Source organism: Medicago sativa, chromosome 3 (assembly GCF_051527215.1).
Source record: "Medicago sativa cultivar Bolivia chromosome 3, Bolivia_mono, whole genome shotgun sequence".
Taxonomy (NCBI): Eukaryota; Viridiplantae; Streptophyta; class Magnoliopsida; order Fabales; family Fabaceae; genus Medicago; species Medicago sativa.
This window is the reverse complement of record NC_140751.1, coordinates 14115343-14140379: the sequence shown is the minus strand read 5'-3', so window position 1 is coordinate 14140379 and position 25037 is coordinate 14115343. Positions and strand designations below refer to the sequence as shown.

Below are 25037 nucleotides of genomic sequence, written 5' to 3'. Positions count from 1 at the left end.
ATGGTGTGCTCCATCAGGCGTGCAGCCTTATGGCAGTGTAAGTTAGGCCATGTGTCATCATGTGATTGGTCTTATGAACAGTTTAGAACAGTTGTCCCGCAAGTCGTTGATGCCTTTAAGGCGGAATGACTTTTAGTTGTAAAGTGAGGAGAATGATTGGGCGTCTACAAACATTGGCGCGTTGGAAGTTTTTCATTTGTGGGAAGTTTATTCCATCCTCAAGAAGGTGGTGCTCGATACGAGTTAGTGGGAGAAGTTGGTATTTAATGCTTGAAATTGAAAAGTCCTTGACGTGAAGGTTGTTCGCTTTTATTTTCCACGTGTCTGCTTTGTGGTAAGCATGCGCACTGAGCGTTGCGCTTTACGCACACGCCACTTGAGTGATCTTCGTGGTTCAAGCCATATCTTAGTCGTTGAATCGAAAACCTTTGATTTCTTCTTTCTTGAGCCTTCTATCTAGATGTTATAAATATTATAAAAGGATTTATTATTCCATTTTTCGCTTCTTACTCCACCTACTTTGCAAAGAGTTTTTCGTCGTTACCCTTCCAAACACAACTATCTTAGAGCAAACGCGATTGTAACAACCCGTTTTTCGCTAAGATAATTTTATTTAATTATTATATGTGTTTAATTGCTTGTTTGTGTGTTTGATTTAATTCTAGAAAAATTTAAAAAATTCTTAAAAAATGAAAAACAAAATTAATTATACAATCAGCATGCCACAACATCGGTAAAAGGTGACTCAGTGTGCCATGTCAGCGAAAATGCACGGTCAGATGACTTAGGGGGTATTTTGAAAATTTTTATTTTACAAGAACCGAATCTAATTTATATTTAAGCTTCTTTCTTAGGAAGACTATTATAAATTACTCTATAGAAATGATCATGCCTCCTTTGCCACTCCATATCCAAATCTGATTCATCATCAAACACTTCATGAGAATCATCCCACACATAATCATCAAGGTTCATACAACCATGATCGCAATCTAAAAATCATAAAATACAATTAGATTACTGATAACCAAAACTTTGTAAATTCATCGATACAAGTAACCTGTTTTACCCAAGGTTACATCTTTACACCGAAAGTCATAGGTTAATTTTGGGAAAAAAAAGTGTTCTTTTGGAAACAAAAGTCATTTCAATGCTTAGCTAATTTCAAGGACTTTATAGTATATATCTACATTATATATCATTGGTATCAAACAAAGCCATATATCACTAAAGTTACCTGTTTAATCTGTTTGCAACATAGCAAAATTACATGTTTGATTGCAGAATGTTAGCAGCGGTTAGAATTCTATGAATCCCCTCTATTTATTTGTTGGAATAAATTAACAGTAGTCAAGTCATATTCAGTATTCTAAGAATACTATCTAAGTGATGAGTTCATCGGAATGGAACGTAAGATGAACTGTCATCAATAGTCAAACGACAGTATATCTATTTTGGGAAGGTGATCAACGAAAACATCGTTGGAACACACTTGTCTTATTCACAAACTCTTGTGGAGAGTGAGTGTTCTAGTATGCGACAATTAAAGAATTTACGATTTTGAGGTTATCAAACAAATGAAATCATGTTTATCTTGGTCTAGCAACCGACCATTTGCTGCTTTCACATAGTCATGTAGTAAAACTTGATATTTTCCTCTATAATCACAAAAAGTGTATATATATATATATATATATATATATATATGGGTTAATTAAGTTTTTAGTCCCTATAAATATTCACAGTTTTGTTTTTAGTCCCTACAAAATAAAATCACACTTTTTAGTCCCTGTGACATTTTTCTTAAGCATTTTAGGGACTAAAAATGTTGATGGAAAGATTTTATAGGGACTAAAAATACTGATGGAAAATTTTATAGGGACTAAAAATGTTGATGGAAAATTTTATAGGGACTAAAAAGTGTGATTTTATTTTGTAGGGACTAAAAACAAAATTCGAAATATTTATAGGGACCATTTACTTAATTAACCCTATATATATATATATATATATATATATAATGTTGGGAAAACGAATAAAATGTGATACCCCACACCAAAAGCGAGTTAATTTCACAATTTGTAAAATTAATCTTATTTACTGAAAGCACTATGTCTTAGGAGATTTCCATCACCATAATATTACTCAATCATAAGATAGATCACATTTTAATACAAGTATTAAAAAATAGTACAAAGATACTAACACAATGGAGCTAGTTTACAACAGATGTCTCAGGATTTGTCTCATAGAATAGCAATGAAAGCTTAGAGAACTAAATTGGAACGTGATCTAATAACTCAAATAAATCTTAATATGAGGACACTCAACATAACAACAAGCACTCAATCATGTTAAGTTCACTCTTTGTATGACTATGCTTAAAGTTCTCAAACACTCGTGAGAATATAAGCCATACTAGATTTAGAGCATGAATATTGCATGTACGGGTCTATAGAACCGTAGCCGGAACATGTCTTACTTTGTTAGGTGTCGTGAGTACAAACATTAAATAGTAAGTTGATCTAGGAACATAAGATATCCAATAAAGACTTATAAGAGGTATTCAAATAATCTAATTAATAGTCTTCATCAATATGTTTCAAACCATTATTTTTTATTTGCAAAAAACCAGTCTTTTATAAAAACCCCCAATTTATTTCTTTTATTATAATTATCTAATTACCGAGTTGAAAACAATAATCCATGTAGAGACGATAACTTACAATTTTATTACTTGGAAATATTTGGTGCAGTTGCCAAATTTGTCATCATATATAATAACAATACTTAAATTTTGTATTTGATTAGGGATACTTATCTCTTTTGTCTTTACTATAGTTTTTTAACAAATACTGGTATATGTAAATTTTACATCACAAGTATTTGTTTATCACAAGGAAAACTGGGCTTTGGTTCATAGAGTCATAGATAAACATTCTAATTTAATTTGCATACAACACACAAAAATAAACATTTAATTAAGGCATGTACAATTATTGCAATAGATAATTATAATTTTGTATTGACATTTTAGTTTTCCATATCTTTTAGAAGCAAACAAACACTCTGAGCTTTTTAAAAATAATAAAATTATTAAGAGAAATAGAAATGATATTTGAGAACAATTACAGGTATGAAATTATTATAACATGAATATAAAAGTATAGGATTATTGTAAGATAAAAACTATTTTTCAACTTACCTATTAAACATATCTTGATACGTGGTAAAGTTGGAAAGAAAATGACGATATCTCTAAAATTAAGAGACAAAAAGACAATCTTAATGATATTATTTACTATCTTATTGGATTTTATTACCATCATCTTTGAGTACAAAGCCATTACTACAAGGTTCTTGAAATGAGAACGATAAAAATTCAATTATTGGATACAAGCAAAATACTTAAATGATAGATTATGTAATATTCTAAAAAACTTTTGTGTACTCTCTTAGTTCTTTTACTAAATACAAAATCACTTGGGATTAAGTTGTACTTGCAACTCCGGTCTATTACACCTGCAGAGCTTTTTAATACACTTCACAACCAAATAAGATGGGCACATATATTTTGGACAATCAGAATCTCTAAAGCATCTATTTCTACCGTGCCCTTCAATGAACAAAGAGAAAATAAAATAATGTAAATAAATTGAGATGAAATTACTTTGTTAGAAATAAAGAAGGAAATATAAAAAAAATAAAAAAAAAGAATGCGTACTATTACCATTCAAACTTTTTGAAACAATAAATGAAGAGAGAAATATAATCATAAAACAAACAAACTTGAGAATTTTAGCCATATTTTCCCACTTTATATGTAACAAATGGTTTAATCACTTTATGATTTTCAAAGCTCGACGTCTGCTTACATAATTTATATATTTTTAAATGGCCCTTGCTAAGTTGTAAAAATACCTTTTAAAAAATTAGAATAATTATTAAATGTATATCAATGTGTCGTGTTTGTCCCTTCAATATACTTAGTAAAAAGAAATATTAAAAAAGTGTTATGGTTGGTTTTAGAAACTAATTTATTTTTAACCGTTAATTAATCATTTTGAACTATTGATGCGTGTTATGGTTGGTTTGTTAGACCAAAATTTGTTTAAGAACAAAGCACTTACGTTTTGATGATAAAAAATAAAAATTGTATGAGACCAATTAGGAAAATGTGTTTAAGTGTGCAGGAAATTTCAAGTATAAGAGAAGTTTTGCTTATAGACTAAGCCAAAGCTATGGACTCCAGTCACCGCTCTTTACTACTTGTAAACGTTTTGGAGCTTGTTGAAGCTTATGTTATAGATAAAGAAAATCTCATGTATTAAGATGGTCGTAAACTAGGTGGAAGTCAACATTGTGGTTTGAGCCTTTGGACTGAGATCCTCTATACCATCATTGACCTGAGGTTTTATGAATGAAGCATGATGTAACATCCCGATTTTTCGAGAGATTTATTTTATTATTTATTTATGTGTGTTATATGTGCTCGCATGTGATTGTGTGCCTCTGTGTGTAATTGTGGTTGGGAATTGTAGAATACGGTGCTAGAAGGGTCTTTTAGTCATGAGTAGGGGTAATTTTTTTAATTTTGATAAGGATTACTTTTAGTGCTTAGTGAGAGTGGGTATTTTACTAAGTTACTAGAGAGAGTAAAGTAATTATTTTATTACCGGTAGTTGACCGTTGTTATTACATTTTACCGTTAAGTGAGTAGTAACATTTTGGGTTAGAATAGAAATGGGTTAGACCCATTAAGGCATTATGAGTTGAGCCCAATTAAGTAAAGCCTATTTAAACACTAATGTTAGTAGTGAAGTAGGGTTTTACCAACATTTTCAAATTGGGAGAAGAGGAAGAAAGAGAAAGAGCAAGAGAAGAGAAAGGGTTTAAAGAAGGAGAGCTAGAGAGCTAGGGATTCAAGTTGTGGGAGCTAAATTGAAGCCTTAGCTTGAGTTTGTGAAGAATTAAGGTAAGGGGGTTAGTCTTTGGTCATAATTACTTAGTTGTAGCTTCTACCCTAATTCTTTACTTAAGTGCTTAATTGAATAATTGATTATTGTGGAATTAATTGTGAAATTCGTGCTTATATTATGATGCAATGTTTGGGTATGTAAATTGAATGTTAATTGAGTTGTTGATGATGGAATTGCAAGCTTAAATCATGTACATATGTATGCTTTGTGTTTTGCCCAAAAAAAATTGTTGATATGAGATGTTGTTGTTGATGAATTGTGATGAATTCATGATTGGCTGTTGTTCTTGATGTTGTGAGGTATTGTTGTTGATGAATGGAACCTTGGGTTATCATTATCTTGAGCTTGTGATGATTGTGTTGTTATTTTTGAAGTTTTAATGAAAATGGGTCAAATGGTGAATTTTGTTGGGAGAATGTTTTGGGTCAAATTTTATATCAATTTAAGTGTCTTTTCATGTTTGGAAATGTTTGGACAAACCTTGGGATCATATATGGGCATTGGGAAGTCAAAATTGGGGTTTTGGGGTGAAAATGGAGGTTTTCCCGAGACTGAACTGTCACAACTCGCCACCGCGCTCACGAAGCAAGTTGGACGCGAGCAGCAAGGGCTCCCTGGAGCTTACTCAACTCGCGAGTAAAGTTACTCGCAACGGCAAGTTGCACAAGGCAGTACCCCTTGTTTCACGTTCTTGCATCTTTTTCCCTCGTCTCTGTTTTGATTTGGTTTTTGGTGTAAACATGAAAGTTTTAGATAATTTTGTTATCTTTCCAATGGCATTGGTTTGGCTTGAAAATTATTCTTGGATTTTAAGTTATGAGGAAAACACTCTAAGGACGTCGTAGAGAAATTTCACGAAAACTCCGCATAACCACTTTTAAGTCAACCCAAACCTTATGGATTGTTTCCTACTTTCAAACTTGGGTTCTATAAGTTCAATTATGGTTTTCAAACTGTAATGTGTTGAGTCTAACTTGTTTTTCTTAGAAAATAGGGAATTCTTTGAAAAATGATAAGAGAGACGAACTTTGGGTTTTTCATGATTTCGTCGCATTTGGCCGGTGAAACTCCAAAGTATCCTCTACTGCACCCACATGTGGCCTAGAGGTATACTTAGTTGAGGCATTGAATCTTGTTTACATGGTTTGGTTCAATAATTTCAATTATTTTGAAAATAAGATAAGATAGACGAATTTTGTTGAAAACGGTTCCTTTGGACCAATTGCCTTGTGAATCTCTTGTGAATGATTTTATATGATCAATTGAGGGTGTATGACTGGTTGTTGAAGGTTGAATATGATGTCTGTCATAAAGGATGTATTTTTCCACTCTGCTTGGTTATGAGAAGTGTGTGGATTTGTTGTGAGATATTGTGTAGTTGATGATGACTTATGTGATGACACCTCATATGTGAATTATGATTTGTTGAATGTGTGTGGACATGAATACTTGATAATGCTGATGTTGTTGAGCTAGTCAATGTAATTGGAGGTGTACATTTACATTGTCGTTGGTAGTTGTATGTTGAAATTGTGCATTATCGGGTCATTGTTGTATGTCCATGCATCATATCATATGAAGTTAGTTGTTAAATGTAAAAGGAGGTGTACTTTTACATAGTAAGAGGAGGTGTACTCTTACTTAGATGTGCGGTTGGCATCTAATGTTGTTGTATGGTACCACATGCATGTATGTGTCGAGTATAGGCGCATTGCATATTGAAATGAAGTCTTGATGTGATACGTGAATTTTGTTTGTCGGTGGCAAGTAGATGTTTTCTTGAAATATTTGAGTTGGTTGAATGAATGTATATATGTAAGTTAATTGTTTATGCAACTATTGAGAATTAATTTGACTTCTTTATATCCAATTATTATTTCTTAATTATGATTAAAGTGAAGCTAACCTCCAGTGGTTTTTGCCGCCTACCTGTTGGTATGGATGGGTAGACGCCGTGCATGATTAGTTGCTTTTGGTGAGTTGATGCTTGGATAGCGGGAGTTGTCTCGTTGTCGGTTGTCGAGTCTAGATCTTAGGCTCTGATTAGGGTGTAGTGTCCTTCTGTTCTGTTGATTTCCGTTATGTTGTTGGAATTTGTCCAGTGTCGGACTTGGAGGATTATTTTCGTATGTTGATGTTTTATTGACCATGGCATGTTGTGTTGGAGATATTATATTTGTATCCGCTGCTACTGTTGACATATTATCTTATATGCATGTCGTATTTGGATTTTGTTTAGACGTAGCGTCTATTTCTTGAATATTTGCCATATTCGCGTGTTTTATCGCTTTAATAGAAATAAGGCTTTACAAGTTGGTATCAGAGCCGTGGTCAGTCCTTGTCCGGACTAGTATCTGTTGATTTTTCCTGTTAGTATACGAACAGAAATGAGTTACCTTCGATACTTGTTTGTTGTGCTGTTGTTCTTATATGTTGGTTGGTTTTGTGTAGTCTTGAGATGGTTGGTGGTAGGGATGATGCAGCGATTGCGCAGGCTTACAGTAATCTAATTAGGTCCTGTTATTAGTAGATCCGCATGTTAGTTTGATTCTGGTCATGTAGGTCGCGAACTTTTGGTGGTGGTTTAGTTTAATGACTTTTTCTCGGTTTTTGATTGGTGTTGTGCTCATCTTACCTTGAATTCTTGAACCTAACCCAAATCTGTTGAGATTTGCAGAATTCAAAGTATACATATTTGCATCCATTGCATTGGAGATACGGGGAAGGTCTTATTTGGTGGCTGTAATGATGTTCCATGTTCCCACATGTGTTGATTCGGATTGGGTTGTGACCTCGTGTTCAATTGGATCTAGTTTGACTTGAAAGAGCGATTATGAATTGTTGCTGTTTTTACAGGGAGTTAATGGATCTTGGATCGATTATGTGTTGGCAGATGATTCATACTCCAGCTTAAGATTCACCATTTACTTTGTTTGGTATGGACTGTGGGGCTCGAAAGAGTTGTTTATCTTGCTGCCATTGTTGCAGGGAGTTGAGGTACATGAACGGCCTCATCGTTGACTGAGGGTTCAATCACCGTATCGAACACCTTTAATTAGATTTATGATTAATTAGAGTTTGATACACGTGTGTTTTCTTAATTTTTTTTATCACCCGTTTAGGGTCGAAATACACGCTTGTGAGGTTTTATTGGGTCAGGGTTATGTCCCTTTAGTTTTTATGTCATTTTTTTGTTTTTTTAATAATATTTATGAGTATATTTGACAAAAGATTAGAGTAGGATATCAACTTACTTGGGAGTCACTCTTTTTTATGTCATTGTAATCTTGTCTTAAAAAAAGGTTATATTTATCTCTCTTTTTAAAAAATAAAATATAATATAATTTCCTATCTCACAAAATGATATCAGAAGTTGATAAATTTAAATAAAACTAATAATACAGAGTTCTATTAATTGGTAACAAAAAACAAAAAGGATAATCAAAGCACAATAAGGGTTATGATTGAAAAGATACAAATGTCAAGAAATAAAAGGTGTAAAAACATAATGACGCTACCGACCCAACATAAAACAATTATCAAAATTGTCTTGGACAAATAGAAAAATGAATAAATAATAAAGAAAGTTTTGTAAAAAAAAAAAATTAATATAATTTATTTATTTACTTAATGGAATAGTTTTCACTAAATAAAAAATAGATTGGTTGTGTTTTTCTATGAACTATTCATTTTCCTATTTAGTGTGAAGGGAAGAAGGGTAAGTTCAGAAAATAAATAGAAAACTAGTAAGAAAAGGGTATACTATTTTATTTTATTTTTTGGTCAAGGAAAAGGATATAGTATTAATTAATTTAATTGTCACTTTTTTGAAGGAATTTAATTGTGACTTTTGATATAAAAATATATTTAACAAATTTTTATATTTTCATATTCTTATTAGTTGTCATTAGGTATCAATCAATTGATGCTATACGAAATTTGTTTTCAACCTCGAAAATTTATATACAAGGTATCTTGATAGAAAAATGAAAAGTTTGAAGAGGAATTGGTTGTATGGTTATAGGTGCTAGTTAGATCGGGTCTATCTTTTCATTCACTAAATTAGTGATGTGGATTCATATTACCCTTTTTAATTTTCTATCACATGCAACACATGAATAACAACACCTCACTCAAAGAACAACAAAAGTCTTTTACCAAAAGAAGAAAAAAGGTATTCTCTGTTTCATCGTGAAAATGTTTGTTCCCATTTATAATTTTTTTATTCTTATTCTATATTTTATACATATTTCAGATCGACTGAACAAGCATATGGAAAGCTGTCGAATTGGGTTAATATGAAGAAAGCGGCTACATATTAAATTTGTTAGAATATAACATACTCATTCCCTTCTAAAATATAAGCAAAAATTGGTCAACAAAATTAATGTATTTGGTTCAAAATTTGTATCAAATATATCAATTTATGTTGACTCATTTTTTCTTATGTTTTCGGACGGAAGGAGTATATGAGAATGTTGAATTTATGATGATACGACCACTTGTGATGTTGTGGTTGGTCAATATCACCAATGTCACCAAATGCTATGTCACCTAAGTGTTACCCCATGTATATGGGTCCTTATTCAATTTGGAAGGAAACAACAAAAGAACAAGAACAAGAAAAAGAAAGTATGAGAACAAGATCTTCCTCTTTGTGGGAGAAGTGTTCCTCTTTGTGGGAGAAGGTATACGTGGTTTTGTGGTGATGGTTTCATTATTAGTCGTCCGGATGGATTTTTATTGTCATGAGATTGGTGTTTTTAATGGCTGAATTGTATCAAGGTAGTTTTTGTTAAATATGCTTGAATCTCATAAAAAAAAATCAGAATTTTCTTGGATGAATCAGTCTTGCACTGTTCAAAAACATGGCATTCTCACTAGGCACATAAGACTTGCCTAGCAAATATTCTAGTTCATAAATGATGCAGATTTTGCAATTTTGGCTCAAAGAGGTTATTAAGTATACACTATCTCACAAGGTAGGCTATATTTGGTAAGTAGTTGTACTAAAGTTTAAAAATGTGCATTGGTTCTTTTCTATGTTTTCATACGGTCAAAGCAATCGCAAGATTAAACAGAAAACGAATCAAGTTGAAACAAGGATTTTTCGATTTCCTGCGTATATAGTAAAACATCAAAAATCTTCCTCACATATAGGTTTGGTTCTAAGTGCTTCAAAATCAGAAAATGTTATAAGGGAGCAGTATTGCATGAATTGACTTTGTCTTTTAATCATTTCACCATAAATATAGATATGTTGTGAAAGTGCCTCAAAATTGAAGAAATTGAAATTCTGGTAGCAGAAAATCGGTGGCCGATTTTCAGAGCACGGTGGCCGATTTTGGACTCTGTTTTTGGCCTTTGGTTCGGCAAAATTCGGTGGCCGATTTGGAGCATTCAGTGGCCGATTTTGACATCAGCAAATAAAACAGAAACGTATTTTCGGGCCTAGATTTGTTCCAGTTTTATTGAGGATTCTTTTACTATAAATATAGACATTGTATCAGTGTAAACCTTGAGATAGAGGGGGCTGAAACAAGGGTTTAGAAAGACAGCAATAAAACTAGGGTTTGTATAGAGTTTGTCTCCTGGGAACAAACACTAGGGTTTGAGGGTTGATTCACCTTGGGAAACACTATTAGGATTGAGTCTCTTGGTTACGGGAAGAGATTGAGACTTTGGGTAGAATTAGGCGGGAGACTTATTCTTGTAACCCATTGATATCTCTTTTGTAAGGTTACTCATCATTATAGTGAAACGGAGGGCTGCTCTCTCTCCCAGACTAGGTCAATTTGGACCGAACTGGGTCAACAAATTCTTTTGTGTTCTCTCTTCTTTTCTCTCTCGCTGTTTTCAACTTTTGGCTTATGATTATAATTGTTCCATACACTTTGTTTTGGTTGCCTGATTATTCCTTGCTCCACACATCAAGTTTGTTATTGGTGTGATTTTTCATCGAATTCGCTACAAGATATAAACAAACAAATAATCAAATATTACACACTTAACAAAGTACTTAATTAAACAAAGTAGAGAGTCAGTTGTCTTTAAAGTTATTACAACACTATAGTCATCAAATTTAAACATAGAAACACATAAACTGATTAAAAACATCACATACGATGCATTTTCACCAAATCAAAACATTGGCTTACTGAAAGCATTTTAAAAATGTGTCACTTTTTTTTTTAGAAATGTGTCATTTTGGTATGGCTTGCTTTGCTTTCATTTTTACTATATCCTTCGCTCGAGTCTTTAATACTTTCCCTTTTCCATATTAACTTCAATATCAATGAAATTGTTTCCTTGATCAGATCTTGTTCCATCATCATCTTCATTCTTAGCTTCTTCATCACTTGTCCCTGGTTCAACGTCGCTGAACATAGGCCTGGTAAGCCTCCGAGTTGATCATTGGAAAATCTCGAGTACCTGATTCCCCATATGTATTTAAAACCTATACATAGAATCATTCAAACTAGAAAGTGATCCATTCTTGGCATCAACTATATCCTAGCTATGTGTGAATGAAGTTCTAAAGTGTGAATCTCAGTTTGAAAAATCTAATCCCTTAGGCGGGTCGTGCTTCCACAAGTAGGACAACATCAGGTAATTTGCTTCTTTTTCCTTTGCAATGCCTCCCTGCATACTCTTCATCCACATACCACTGTTCAGCACAAGACCCTCTTCAGGAATAATTACCCCTTGCAGAACAAAGCCCCATAACCAGTCCCGAAAATGCTATTGGTCTTCTATCCTCGTTCGTGGTCTCAACAATTCCTTTGATTTCCTGAGCAATCACTCTAGTTACATTCACTTTTGATTGGTTGTGATAAATTAGATAAGGTAGCTTTTCTCCAGAGTTGCAAAGGGTACATGCCCTTTTAGTTTGATGTTGTGGAGGATGAGCAGCTGGAAAAACTGTGCTATCTGAGTGAGTTTTGCTCTCTTATATTTCCCTACTCTTCCAAAATGATTCAGCTCATATGTATATTCTTCCGTGCAGATTGTTCGACTATAACATCGTTGTACAAATTCCCTTGATCCACCTTCTTAGAATAAGAGCATAATTCATCCTATTGGCATTGAAAAGGATTACCTAAGTACACATTGTACACATTGATAGTTGTCCTATCAAATCATACTTCTTTTCCTCCGACTCTGGTAAATAAATTTTACGTGGTAAATAAATTTTATTTTGGCTTGTTAAAAAGAGAAATTATGAAAATCAAAGGAAATTTGATGTCTTCAAAATAACTTAGAGTGTATTTGATTTATGACACGGTAAAGAACAATATTTTTTTGTTTTGGATAAGCAAGGAACGTAGACAGACATCAAGAGGCATCATCAACATCCCAACTAGGTTGGCACCCCGCGGTAAAGAACAATGAAATCAACACAAGATAAACATTTGAGTTAGAACACAATTTTTATTTTGGAAGGAAGTTACTGCATAATTTTTTATTATGTACATTGTTTGATGGACAATGAATGATATAAGGATTGGTTTTTTCTCTAAATACCATTCATAATATAACCATTTTTTCTTTTTTATGAAATATATACTTTTTTATAAAAATATCTATAGTTGGGATGTTTCTGTTTCCTCTTGATACCATACCTATTTCTTTGCCTAGCAAAAATAAAAATAAAAATATATAACAAAAATTACGGCTATCATTTTTTCTTTTTTATGAAATATATACTTTTTTATAAAAATATCTATAGTTGGGATGTTTCTGTTTCCTCTTGATACCATACCTATTTCTTTGCCTAGCAAAAATAAAAATAAAAATATATAACAAAAATTACGGCTATTAAAATAAGTTTTTAGAGTATTTGTAAAAAAAAAGTTGTTGAAATAATGAATTTGTTTGAAATTTATATAATACTTACTAAATTACCTTTTTTATTTTTGTCAAAAAGTTAAATAATTATGTAACAGAATTTTATTTTATAATTTGATTCGGTTTCAAAAAAGTGATTCTAAATTCCGTTGATCCAATTTTTTTTTTAAGAAATCTATTTATTTTTTTTTGTTACAAAAAGCTAATAAGAAAGGAAAAAGAGCAGCAAGAAGACGCCTAAGCTCTAGGAAACGCAGTTCCCATGGCGTCGAGCCTAATCAGAGGGAGGAGATCATGATGAGGAGATGTATGTCTCGCAAACTCTTCATTTGAATTTGCTCCGAGCTTTGCCAAGAAATCAGCGCACTGATTACCTTCTCTAAGACAATGATGGATGGAGAAGTTTCTTGAGGAGAGCATGTCTTTTATGTCTTGAATTAACACAGCATATGCATGAAAGTGAGAAGTATTATCGGAAAGCAGCTGAACTGATAGAAGTGAGTCTGTATAGCAGACGAAAGCCTCAATTCCCTTATCAATTGCCACTAGCAGACCTCTGTGAATTGCCGTAAGTTCTGCAAACAATATGTCCGTTGTTGTTTCGATAAATCCAGAGAAGCCTTCGAGGAAGAATCCTGCTGAGTTACGAATAATACCTCCATATCCAGCTCGAATTGGGGAGCCCAAACAGCTGCCATCTACATTCAACACATCACAGTTGAAGTTTTGATTATTCCATCGAACCGTTCTGTCTTCATGCTGGACAGGAGCTGAATGAAACGCGGCCTCTATAGCTTCAACCGAATTATGGATATTAAACACTATCCGAGGAAGAGACCAAGATTCATGACTCAGGCACATTAAATTCCGGTGTCTCCACACCCACCAAAGGCTGGCAAGAAAGCGGGAAGAAAGAGCTCCAGCAGCGTGAGTTTTTATCCAAACATGCGGAATGTCATCATGGAAAAAATCTGGATGTGCAAACCCGAGCTGAATCCAAATGTCAGTGGAGAAACGACAGTCCCTAAGGCAATGCAGAATTGATTCTTCTTCTTCACCACATCTCGAACAAGTGGAAGAGGGGGCCATTTGACGGTGATGGAGAAGCGATAGAGTAGGGAGAGCATTGTGGCAAGCAAGCCAAATCAGCAGCTTGAACTTTTCGGGAATCTTAAGTTTCCATATCCAAGTCCAAGTGAGAGAGGATGACAGATTGGTAGCCGGTTCCGAGTTGCGAAGAAGCCAAGAATAACCACTTTTTGCCGTGTAGACCCCATTTTTGTTGTGGCTCCATATGGTGGTATCATCAACTCTATCATTAAATCTGATTTGGGTGTTGTCTATGAACTCCGCAATTGTAGGAGGCAGATTAGTGTAGAGAGCTTGAGTGTGAGAGCCGTTGTGAGTGAATACATCTCTAACGGTAAGGTGGATGTCATGAATGTCTATGATGGGAACCAAAGAACCAATCAAGCCGTGGGGGCTCCAATTGTGAAACCAAAATGAAGAGGATCCCGATCCAGCACGCCAAATGTAACCATTGCAAAGAGTATTTTTTGCTTTGATGATAGAAGACCAAGATGGAGAGCTAGTATTGTTGCTGGTGGCATGAAGTATGTTTGACCCTGAAGCGTATTTGTTGGAGAGAATGCTTACCCATAATTTATTTGTTGATTGAACCATGTCCCAAATAAGTTTGCCAAGGAGACAAGTGTTTGCATCTCTAGCTCTCCTAATGCCCAATCCACCAAGTTGCTTCGGTGTGGTCACTTTCTTCCAATTTACCAAGTGAATTCCTTTGTTGTTCGGGCCTTTCCATAAGAAATTCCTGGTTGTCTGGTCAATACTATCACAAATGCTCTGAGGAAGCCAATTAATCTGCATGTAGTAAGTAGGTATGGAGGATAAAACAGAAGTTGCTAAAGTCAATCTACCTGTCTTATTCAAGAGCTTATTCTTCCAAGTTGCCAATCGGGTTTGCATTTTTTCAATGATGAAATTGAAATCGTTTCTCTTTGGGCGCCCCTGGAGCATAGGGAATCCCAAATACTTTCCAAGGGAAGTTGTGCTTTGGATACCTGAAATGGCAGTGAGGCTGGTAATTTTGCCATGAGGAGTGCCTGAAGAATAATAAGCTCTTGATTTGGCAATGTTGATCTTTAAACCCGAAGCTCGACTGAAACGATCAAATAAATCATGGATAAAATGAAACTGGGAGCTCTTGGCTTTGGCAAAGAGAAGGACATCATCAGCAAAAAGGAGGTGGGATAATTGCGGTCCTGTAGGGGTGATTTGAATGGGCTCCCATGTTCCTTGGATGACGGCGGAGTTGATAGCAACAAAGAGTTTTTCCATACAAAGGATAAAGAGATAAGGGGACAGCGGATCACCTTGTCGGAGACCATGAGAGGGCTTGAAAGGAGGCAACTTGTTCCCATTCCAAAGAATAGAGTAGTTTGATGAAGATACACAATGCATAATTAGCTTAATGGTGATGTCTGGGAGCCCGAAATCATGGAGGCAGTTCCGAAGGAAATCCCAGTTGACATTGTCGAAAGCTTTTTCCAAATCAAGCTTGAAAGCCACAAAACCCTTCTTCCTCTTTGATCTCTTCATAAAGTGCATGACTTCCTGCAAAACAATAGAGTTATCTGCCGTACCCCTACCAGGCAGGAAACTGCTTTGATAGGGGCCAATAATGTTAGTAAGAATAGGCCGAAGCCGATGAACAAGAACCTTAGTAATAATTTTGTAAATAATATTGCAAAGACTGATAGGCCTGAAATCTTTGTAGGTGGTGGGGGGGTCAATTTTTGGGATGAGTGCAATGAGAGTGTTAGAAATCTCCGGATCAAAGTAACCTGTTTGGAAAGAGGTTTGGACTAAGTGAAAGATGTCATCACCGACAATATGCCAATACTGTTTAAAGAAGATGCAATGGAAACCAACTGGGCCAGGGGCTTTGTAGGGCTTCATGGAGTTAAGGGCATCATACACTTCATTTTTAGTAACTGGGGCGGTTAGGGAGGCTCTTTCGTTCTCATCAAATGACGGATGGTTGCCTTCGGTGAAGGACCGGTCTTGGTCGGCTTGGTTTCCACTGAAAAAGTTTTTGAAATAATTTTGGGCTTCTTGCTGGAGAGTATCACTATCGGAGGACCAAGTGCCACAAGGGAGTTGGAGTCTATGGATCCGATTTCTCTTTCTTCTAATTATAGTTTGAGTATGGAAGAAAGCGGTGTTTTTGTCTCCAAATTTAACCCACTTTTCTCTTGATTTTTGATACCAAAGCATTTCTTCCTGGAAAAGAATATGGTTGTACTCTTGTTGGAGCTCTTTTTCAAGAAGGGAGTGTCGGGTGGAATCAACTCTTTCAAGATAATTTTGGACGCCTTTGAGCCGGTTTTCAATATGCTTCTTCCTTTGGAAAATGTTGCCAAAGACCTCATGATTAAAGGTGATAGAATTTTCCTTTACATTATTCAAGGCCGATGTGATGTTGTGGTTGGGGGGCTGCCATGAATTTTTAACCAACTTCTCATAGTCCAGATGATCAATCCAAGCTGCTTCAAATCGGAAAGGACGCTGCCCTCTGGCTAAAGGGAGGCCCCCAAAACGGAGGAGAAGAGGATTGTGATCAGAATGGAGCCTACAAAGAACCTCTACAAAGGCTTCTGGGAAGTTCATGCGCCAGTCAACATTTGCTAGTCCTCTATCAAGCTTTTTAGAGAGAATGCGGATGCCGTTGTTGTTTCTATGCCAAGTAAATTTACCACCTGTGGTTGTGAGGTCAAGAAGATTGCAAGAATTCATAAAATTAGAGAAGGAAGCAGCTCTGTTATGATGGAAGACGCCACCTCTTTGGTCACTAGGGAGGAGAGTTTCGTTGAAATCACCTATGAGCATCCAGGGTGCATGAAGAGAATGGCTGATGTGCACTAGATGATTCCAGAGGTTTGGTCTCTGGGTATGGTTGGGGCTGGCATAGATGCATGTGCATAAGGTGGAGGCACTGCCACGACTGATGGTGAAGGTTAAGGAGTGATTGTTGGAATCGATAACATTAGTAACAAGGGTAGTGGCAGATTGTTTCAGCAGCCAAATACCTCCAGAATGGCCATTAGCTTCAATGATGTGAATGGGGATATAACCAGTGTTTGGAATCTATTGATCCAAACTGTTTTATAAAACATCAACAAATATTTGATTTTTTGCTTACAATATAAAAAAATAAAATTGATGTTTTGCAATTTTATTTTTGATTTGTTTAGATTTGAACATCTTATTACTTGCACCGCACGGTTGCAAGGGTCTCTCAATTTCTGTCTGCACCTCACCTTTCTACTCAATTATCTTACCAGCTAATACTAAGGTAAATCATCTTAGGTAAATCATCTTATAAACCCTAATTTTTCACCATTTATTTCCTTACCCCCTTTTCATACTTGTCTATCGAACCCTAATTTTATTATTCATTCGCGATTTTGAATTCTCTACATGCATTTGCAACAATAACTCTGAAACAGCTGTTAAGAAAAATGATTTTGACGATTTATTTTGATTTTTTTGAGAAAACCTAATTTGTTTGGGTTTGTTGAACTGTTATTGTAATTTGATTCGGTTTTCATGTTAAGGCAAATTGTGAATAATCCTAATTAAACTTGGTGGTAACTAATATTTTTGGGTGAGTTGATTTGCTGATAATGTTTTTGCTATTGTAGATGGGTGGAGGTGAAAGTTCAAAGCTTTCAAAAGAAGTAAAGTCCATTAGTGTTGATGATCAAGATAATTTAAACGGTAAGAATAAGATTCTCTATTTTGATCTATGAAGCACGGATACGGACACATACACGACACAGACACCGACACGCCGATACCGTTAATAATTTGAGATAATCACATAATTCGGTGTAGTGTAATTATAAGTTTCGGTGTCGGACACGTCATGTTTTACACCAGGACACACCTTATCCGAGTAGTGTTCGTGCTTCATAGATTCTGATAAATTGAAGTTTGAACAACTGTTGCTATACGGTTTAATTTTTCCTTGAGTGATCATTATAAGAAATGAATTGCATTCAATAGATATGCCTTGCTTTACAACTGGGGTTGGCATTGATAGTTGAAAATTCTGTTCGATGTAGTTTAGTTTAAGCGTGGAGTTTCTAGTCGGTAGACCATATGTAAATGCTTTTGTAAATACTTGCCGAGGTTGGTGGTTCTTAGTCCCTAGCCTTGCAGTTAGACTTTCACACCTGTTGCGACTTGGGTTCAAGTCCAGAATTTCTCCGTTGGAAGATTATACATAAATTTCATTGTTAATTCTCATTGAGTAGTGTTGTCAACTGGAAGCCATTTCACTGCCATGGTGGAATGGGAGTGGCAGATTTTTGGACAAATGTCACAAGAAATTTGTGAAGGCATGTCTGCCATGGCGGCGCCTTAGGCCACAATGGCATGTTTATATGGTGTATTTTTAGCCTCTCGCCATCTTCCTTCGACAACACTGTCACTGAGCTTGATGACTCTTCATGGCTTTACATAAGATGTGCCTTCCGTAATCTAATAAATTTCAGTTATAAAAGTAATGACATGTCTTGTTTTCTGGGTATGATTTGATGAATTATGTGATCTAACCGAGAAGCGGGAAGTGCGATGATGCATGTACCTAATGCAAGCTTTGTTAGTTCCATAAGGGCAGCTTTTAACTAAAGCTTGTGAAAGGAGAACTATGTAGCATTTTTACTCTTTTAAACTCACTCTAACCCAACATGTCTGCATTGCTAATGTGCATTGAAGTTACATTTTATACCTATTAACTACCACATGCTTTCCTTAATGTGTTAGATACTGATTTTCGTCTTTTAGTATGCATCTAAAACTTTATTTTTCAAATGGTTTTAGTGATATATGGCTTTGTTTGATACCAATGCTATATAATGTAGATATATACTATAACGTTCTTGAACTTAGCTAAGCATTGAACTGACTTTTGTTTCCAAACAGCATTTTTATTTCCTAAATGAACCTATGACTTTCAGTGTAAAGATGTAATCTGGAAGTCAGTACTAGATAATTTGTGTCGTAGTTGTTTCTGGTTAATGTAACCTTGGGTAAAACAGGTTCTTTGTGTCGATGAATAAAAGGTTTTGGTTCTTAATTAGTAATCTAATTTTATTTTATGATTTTTAGATGCGATCATGGTTGTATGAACCTTGATTATTCTGTGTCGGATGATTCTCATGAAGTGTTTGATGATGCGTCAGATTTAAAAAGGGAGTGGCAGAGGAGGCATGATCAATTCCATAGAGTAATTTATAACAGTCTTCCTAATCTGTGGCAAAAGAAAGAAGCTTCAATTTTCTTTTATAATATGATGATTAGGTTGTAATTATTTTCATTCTGCATCATATTTTAGATTGGATATCAAGATGGTCTCTTCGCGGGGATGGAAGCTTCTGCACAAGAAGGGTTCAATATTGGTTTTAAACAATCGGTCATTCATGGTTATCGCTGGGGTCTTGTGAGGGGTATTACAAGGTATTTTGAAAGGAAATATCTAAGTTAAAACATATGCATTATATTAAATTTTAATACTGGAAACGATCCACTTAATGTTCTTTCATAATTATGTTTCTTTTTTGTACCCTTTGAAGTGCATTTAGTAATCTTCCGGATCAATTAAAGAAGAAGTTAGTTGAAGCATCAGAAAAGAGGGAAGAATTCAAAGGGTTGTATGAATCAGTGCGTTCTTTGTCAACAAAAGATGCTCTTAGAATGTTCAACGATAACATCAAGGCAAACGAAGCTTTGGAGAAAAGAGATCGTGTAGAGGTTAGCCCTAACATATCAGACTCACATGAGCAAACTTTACATGGTTCTCTAGGAAGTTATACCGGAAAACTTAAATCTCTGATTGAGCGATCTCCTGGAATCGACAATCAAATTCCTGAACCCAAGTATGTGATGGTCTCTACCTTGGGATGTAAAACGGCTTAGCTGGAACCATTAGGGTTTCTAGTGAAAATTTTGCTCTGTATTTATGCATGATTGTAAAGTCTGTTACATTGTTATGTTTTATTTGTGACTGGGAATTTCATTTGGTATCCCATGTTTTACAACAGTAACACACACTGCGCACCAAGCACTTGCACTAGATCCCACTGGCTGTTACATTGTTTTTCACTACTTAAGAATAGTGCAGTTTATCTTTTTTGCAGCTACAACTTGTATAATTTTATTCTAGTGATTAAAAATTTAGGACTGTTTCTGCTATGTTTGATTTTAATTAAAAAAAAAAAGCCAAGACTTACTTTACAAAATATTGAATTTAATTATTATACATCAACACTGTAAAGTAATTTTACACATTAGTTCAAATATATACATCATGTAGATATTCATTAATTTTATTATGAAATATGAAGTAATAAGTCGTAACTTGAGAAAATATCATTGATTCACCTCTCATGCACACTCTCACACCATCAACAAATTAACCTAACTTTGGGAAATAATTACATTTTCTGAAAAGGCATTGAAATGCAAACATTCTATCTTCCTTTCATATTATTATTTTCGCTTTATTTTGTTCTATTATATTGCAATAGTGTGACAAAAAAATCACTTTAATAATTCTATTTTGCTCTCTCATAGATAGGAATATAAAAAAAAATAGTGGTCACTATATTCATTTCAAGCACAATTCCTATATTTTTCATTTTTCCGAATTTTTTTCATTTTTTAAGAATTTTTTAAAATTTTTCTGGAATTGTTTTAATTTTTAAGTTTTTTTTTTTAAAAAAAAGGGACAAATGCCAAGTTTACCTATAGAAAAAAAATGAAAAACAAAATCAATTATACAATCAGCATGCGTCAACATCAGTAAAAGGTGACTTAGTGTGTCACGTCAGCGAAAATGCACGGTCAGATGACTTAGGGGGTATTTTGAAACAATTTTTATTTTACAAGAACCGAATCTAATTTATTTTTAAGCTTCTTTCTTAGGAAGACTATTATAAATTACTCTATAGAATTGATCATGCTTCCTTTGCCACTCCATATCCAAATCTAATGCATCATCAAACACTTCATGAGAATCTTCCCACACAGAATCATCAAGGTTCATACAACCATGATCGCAATCTAAAAATCATAAAATAAAATTAGATTACTAAAAACCAAAACTTTGTAAATTCAGCGATACATGGAACCTCTTTTACCCAAGGTTACATCTTTACACCGAAAGTCATAGGTTCATTAAAAAAAAATTGTTGTTTGGAAACAAAAGTCATTTCAATGCTTAGCTAATTTCAAGAACTTTATAGTATATATCTACATTATATAGCATTGGTATCAAACAAAGCCATATATTACTAAAGTTACCTGTTTAATCTATTTGCAACATAGGAAAATTACCTGTTTGATTGCAGAATGTTAGCGGCGGTTAGAATTCTTTGAATCCTCTCTATTTATTTGTTGGAATAAATTAACAGTCAAGTTATATTCAGAACGGAATGTAAGATGAATTGTCATCAATAGTCACACGACAATATCTATTTTGGGAAGGTGATCAACGAAAACATCGTTGGAACACACTTGTCTTATTCACAAACTCTTGTGGAGAGTGAGTGTTCTAGTATGCCACAATTAAAGAATTTACAATTTTGAGGTTATCATACAAATGAAATCAAGTTTATCTTGGTCTAGCAACCGACTATTTGTTGCTTTCACATAGTCATGTAGTAAAAGTTGATATTTTCCTCTATAATCACAAAAGGTGTGTGTATATATATATATATATATATATATATATATATATATATATATATATATATATATATATATATATATATATATATATGCGAGAATGACTTCCATATATGAGAATGTGAGAATACATTACTAGCCCTTTAGATTAAAATGAAGGGCTTAGATTTAAAGTTCCAATAAAATCATCATGTGGACCATCACTTTCTTCATTTCATTCTCACTATTTTTATTTTCAGATCTTTCACTTTTTTCCTGCTTTAACTCTTCTCTTCTTCTACATTACGTTTCTTCTTCCCCTCGTCATCTATCATGTTTTCCGGCGAACCCAACCTTCGCCGGCGCGAAGCCCGCCGTCGTCACCTTTCACCATCGGTTTGCAGTCGGAAAACCACCGCTCCCACCTTCCTGCTCACTTTCGTGATTGGAAATTCCATAAAATAAACTATTTTGGATCCAATTTCAAGCTTATGATCCACTGTGTTTTTTATCCTTCCATCATAGATCTCAACCAATTTCCAAAATATTAACATGTAATTACGAAATCAGCTTTTGTAACTCACCAGATCTATATTTTATGTGAACCAAATTATTTACAATAAAAAAGATGAAGAAAGAGAAGCATTAATGGTGGTGGAGTGTGATCGACAAATGAAAAACTCCTATGTCACCCAACCCTTTTCTGGATTTTTTTTAAGGATTCTCTACATTTTCTTACATCAGTTTCATTTAGCTATGTTCATGTTCATGTTCCTGCTATGCAAAAACTGATTCTCATGAAGCAAATCTGATGCACCTTTTTTAAGATTGACCTAAAAAATTGCAAAATAAAAGAGATGTTCTATCAAACAAAACAAGAAATACATGTGGAGATTAAGGGTGGACAAGATGGAGGGAGGAAGATACGGTGGAGACAAGCTTGTTGTTTCAACAATGAAAGATGCACTTGGAAAAGAGGGGAGGAACGGTGGACAGAGACATGTGTTTGATTAAAGGGTTTAGTAGATAGAATGTGGAAAGACCGTGTGTTAATTAGAATAAAACTTTTAATCTCAACCATGTATTTTTAATCTAATGGTTAATAAATCATTCTCATATTCTCACATAACAAACTCATTCTCACAAGATATGCTCTATATATATATATATATATATATATGTGGGTTATGATAGAAGACACCTTTTATGAAGGTGTCTTTTATCAAGTTACTCTATAAGCATTTGCGAAAAGACACCAACTTACTTTTATGAAGGTGTCTTTTAGCAAAGTTATAACTAAAAAGTGAAAATCACACCTTAAGGTGTGACTTGTTAAAAGACACCACCAAAGGGTGGCTTGTAACAAAACCCTATATATATATATATATATATATATATATATATATATATATATATATATATATATTGTTGGGAAAACGAATAAAATGTGATACCCCACACCAAAAGCGAGTCAATTACACAATTTGTAAAATTAAACTTATTTACTGAAAGCACTATGTCTTAGGAGATTTCCATCTCCATAATATTACTCAATCATAAGATAGATCACATTTTAATACAAGTATTAAAAAATAGTACAAAGAAACTAACACAATGGAGCTAGTTTACAACAGAAGTCTCAGGATTTGTCTCATAGAATAGCAATTACAGCTTAGAGAACTAAATTGGAACGTGATCTAATAACTCAAATAAATCTTAATATGAGCACACTCAACATAACAACAAGCACTCAATCATGTTAAGTTCACTCTTTGAATGACTATGATTAAAGTTCTCAAACACTCGTGAGAATATAAGTCCCTACTACATTTAGAGCATGAATATTGCATGTAGGGGTCTATGGAACCGTAGCCGGAACATGTCTTACTTTGTTAGGTGTCGTGAGTATAAACATTAAATAGTCTTTGATCTAGGAACATCAGATATCCAGTAAGGACTTATAAGAGGTATTCAAATAATCTAATTAATCGTCTTCATCAATATGTTTCAAACCATTACTTTTTATTCGCAAAAAATCAGTCTTTTGAAAAAAAAACCCCAATTTATTTCTTTTATTACAAGTTTAGCTAATTACCAAGTTGAAAACAGTAATCCATGTGGAGACGATAACTTACAATTTTATTACTTGGAAATATTTGGTGCAGTTGCCAAATTTGTCATCATATATAATAACAATACTTAAATTTTGTATTTGATTAGGGATACTTATCTCTTTCGTCTTTACTATAGTTCTTTAACAAATATTGGTATATGTAAATTTTACATCACAAGTATTTGTTTATCACAAGGAAAACTGGGCTTGGTTCATAGAGTCATAGATAAACATTCTAATTTAATTTGAATACAACACACAGAAATAAACATTTAATTAAGAAATGTGCAATTATTGCAATAGATAATTATAATTTTGTATTGACATTTTAGCTTTCCATATCTTTTAGAAGCAAGCAAACACTCCGAGCTTCTTAAAAATAATAAAATTTAAGAGAAATAGAAATGATGTTTGAGAACAATTACAAGTATGAAATTATTATAACATGAATATAAAAGTATAGGATTATTGGTAAGATAAAAACTATTTTTCAACTTACCTATTAAACATATCTTGATACGTGGTAAAGTTGGAAAGAAAATGGCGATATCTCTAAAATTAAGAGACAAAAAGACAATCTTAATGATATTATTTACTATCTTATTTGACTTCATTACCATCATCTTAGAGTACAAAGTCATTACTACAAGGTTCTTGAAATTAGAACGATAAAAATTCAATTATTGGATACAAGCAAAATAAATAAATGATAGATTATGTAATATTCTAAAGGACTTTTGTGTACTCTCTTAGTTCTTTCACTAAATACAAAATCACTTGGGATTAAGTTGTACTTGCAACCCCGGTCTACGACACCTGCAGAGCTTTTTGTCACACTTCACAACCAAATAAGATGGGCACATATGTTTTGCACAATCAGAATCTCTAAAGCATCTACTTCTACCGTGCCCTTCAATGAAAAAAGAGAATAAAATAATGTAACTAAATTGAGATGAAATTACTTTGTTAGAAATAAAGAAGGAAATATAAAAAAAAAAAAAAAAAAAAATGCGTACTGTTACCATTCAAACTTTTTGAAACAATAAATGAGGAGAGAAATATAATCATAAAACAAACAAACTTGAGAATTTTAGCCATATTTTCCCACTTTATATGTAACAAATGGTTTAATCACTTTATGATTTTCAAAGCTCGACGTCTGCTTACATAATTTATATATTTTTAAATGGCCCTTGCTAAGTTGTAAAAATACCTTTTAAGAAATTAGAATCATTATCAAATGTATATCAATGTGTCGTGTTTGTCCCTTCAATATACTTAGTAAAAAGAAATATTAAAAAAGTGTTCTGGTTGGTTTTAGAAACTAATTTATTTTTAATTGTTAATTA

The 25037-nt window shown here is 33.8% G+C and overlaps 1 protein-coding gene and 2 long non-coding RNA genes across 3 annotated transcripts; 2 read left to right on the top strand and 1 right to left on the bottom strand.

The window, feature by feature from the left end:
- Positions 1–3394: 3394 nt before the first annotated feature.
- Positions 3395–24793, bottom strand: LOC146935951 (uncharacterized). The gene is made up of 2 exons (XR_015030408.1): positions 24711–24793; positions 3395–3616 (listed from the first exon to the last, which is right to left on the bottom strand). It is a non-coding gene; the product is annotated as an uncharacterized LOC146935951 (long non-coding RNA).
- LOC146935953 (uncharacterized) lies at positions 8919–9728 on the top strand. The gene is made up of 2 exons (XR_015033120.1): positions 8919–9153; positions 9235–9728. It is a non-coding gene; the product is annotated as an uncharacterized LOC146935953 (long non-coding RNA).
- On the top strand, positions 19026–20128 carry LOC146935952 (uncharacterized). The gene is made up of 3 exons (XM_085757658.1): positions 19026–19137; positions 19246–19367; positions 19484–20128. Exons 1-3 carry the CDS (start codon positions 19036–19038, stop codon positions 19824–19826), a joined length of 567 nt encoding a protein of 188 aa, XP_085613784.1. The 5' UTR covers positions 19026–19035; the 3' UTR covers positions 19827–20128.
- Positions 24794–25037: the final 244 nt, after the last annotated feature.

Bases quoted from the DNA above. Each gene is read 5' to 3' on its own strand.
- LOC146935952 (XM_085757658.1), top strand. From the start codon at position 19,036: ATGAACCTTGATTATTCTGTGTCGGATGATTCTCATGAAGTGTTTGAT. The intron at 19,138-19,245 runs GTAATTTATAAC...ATCATATTTTAG, and splicing joins GGCATGATCAATTCCATAGA to ATTGGATATCAAGATGGTCT. The intron at 19,368-19,483 runs GTATTTTGAAAG...TACCCTTTGAAG, and splicing joins CTTGTGAGGGGTATTACAAG to TGCATTTAGTAATCTTCCGG.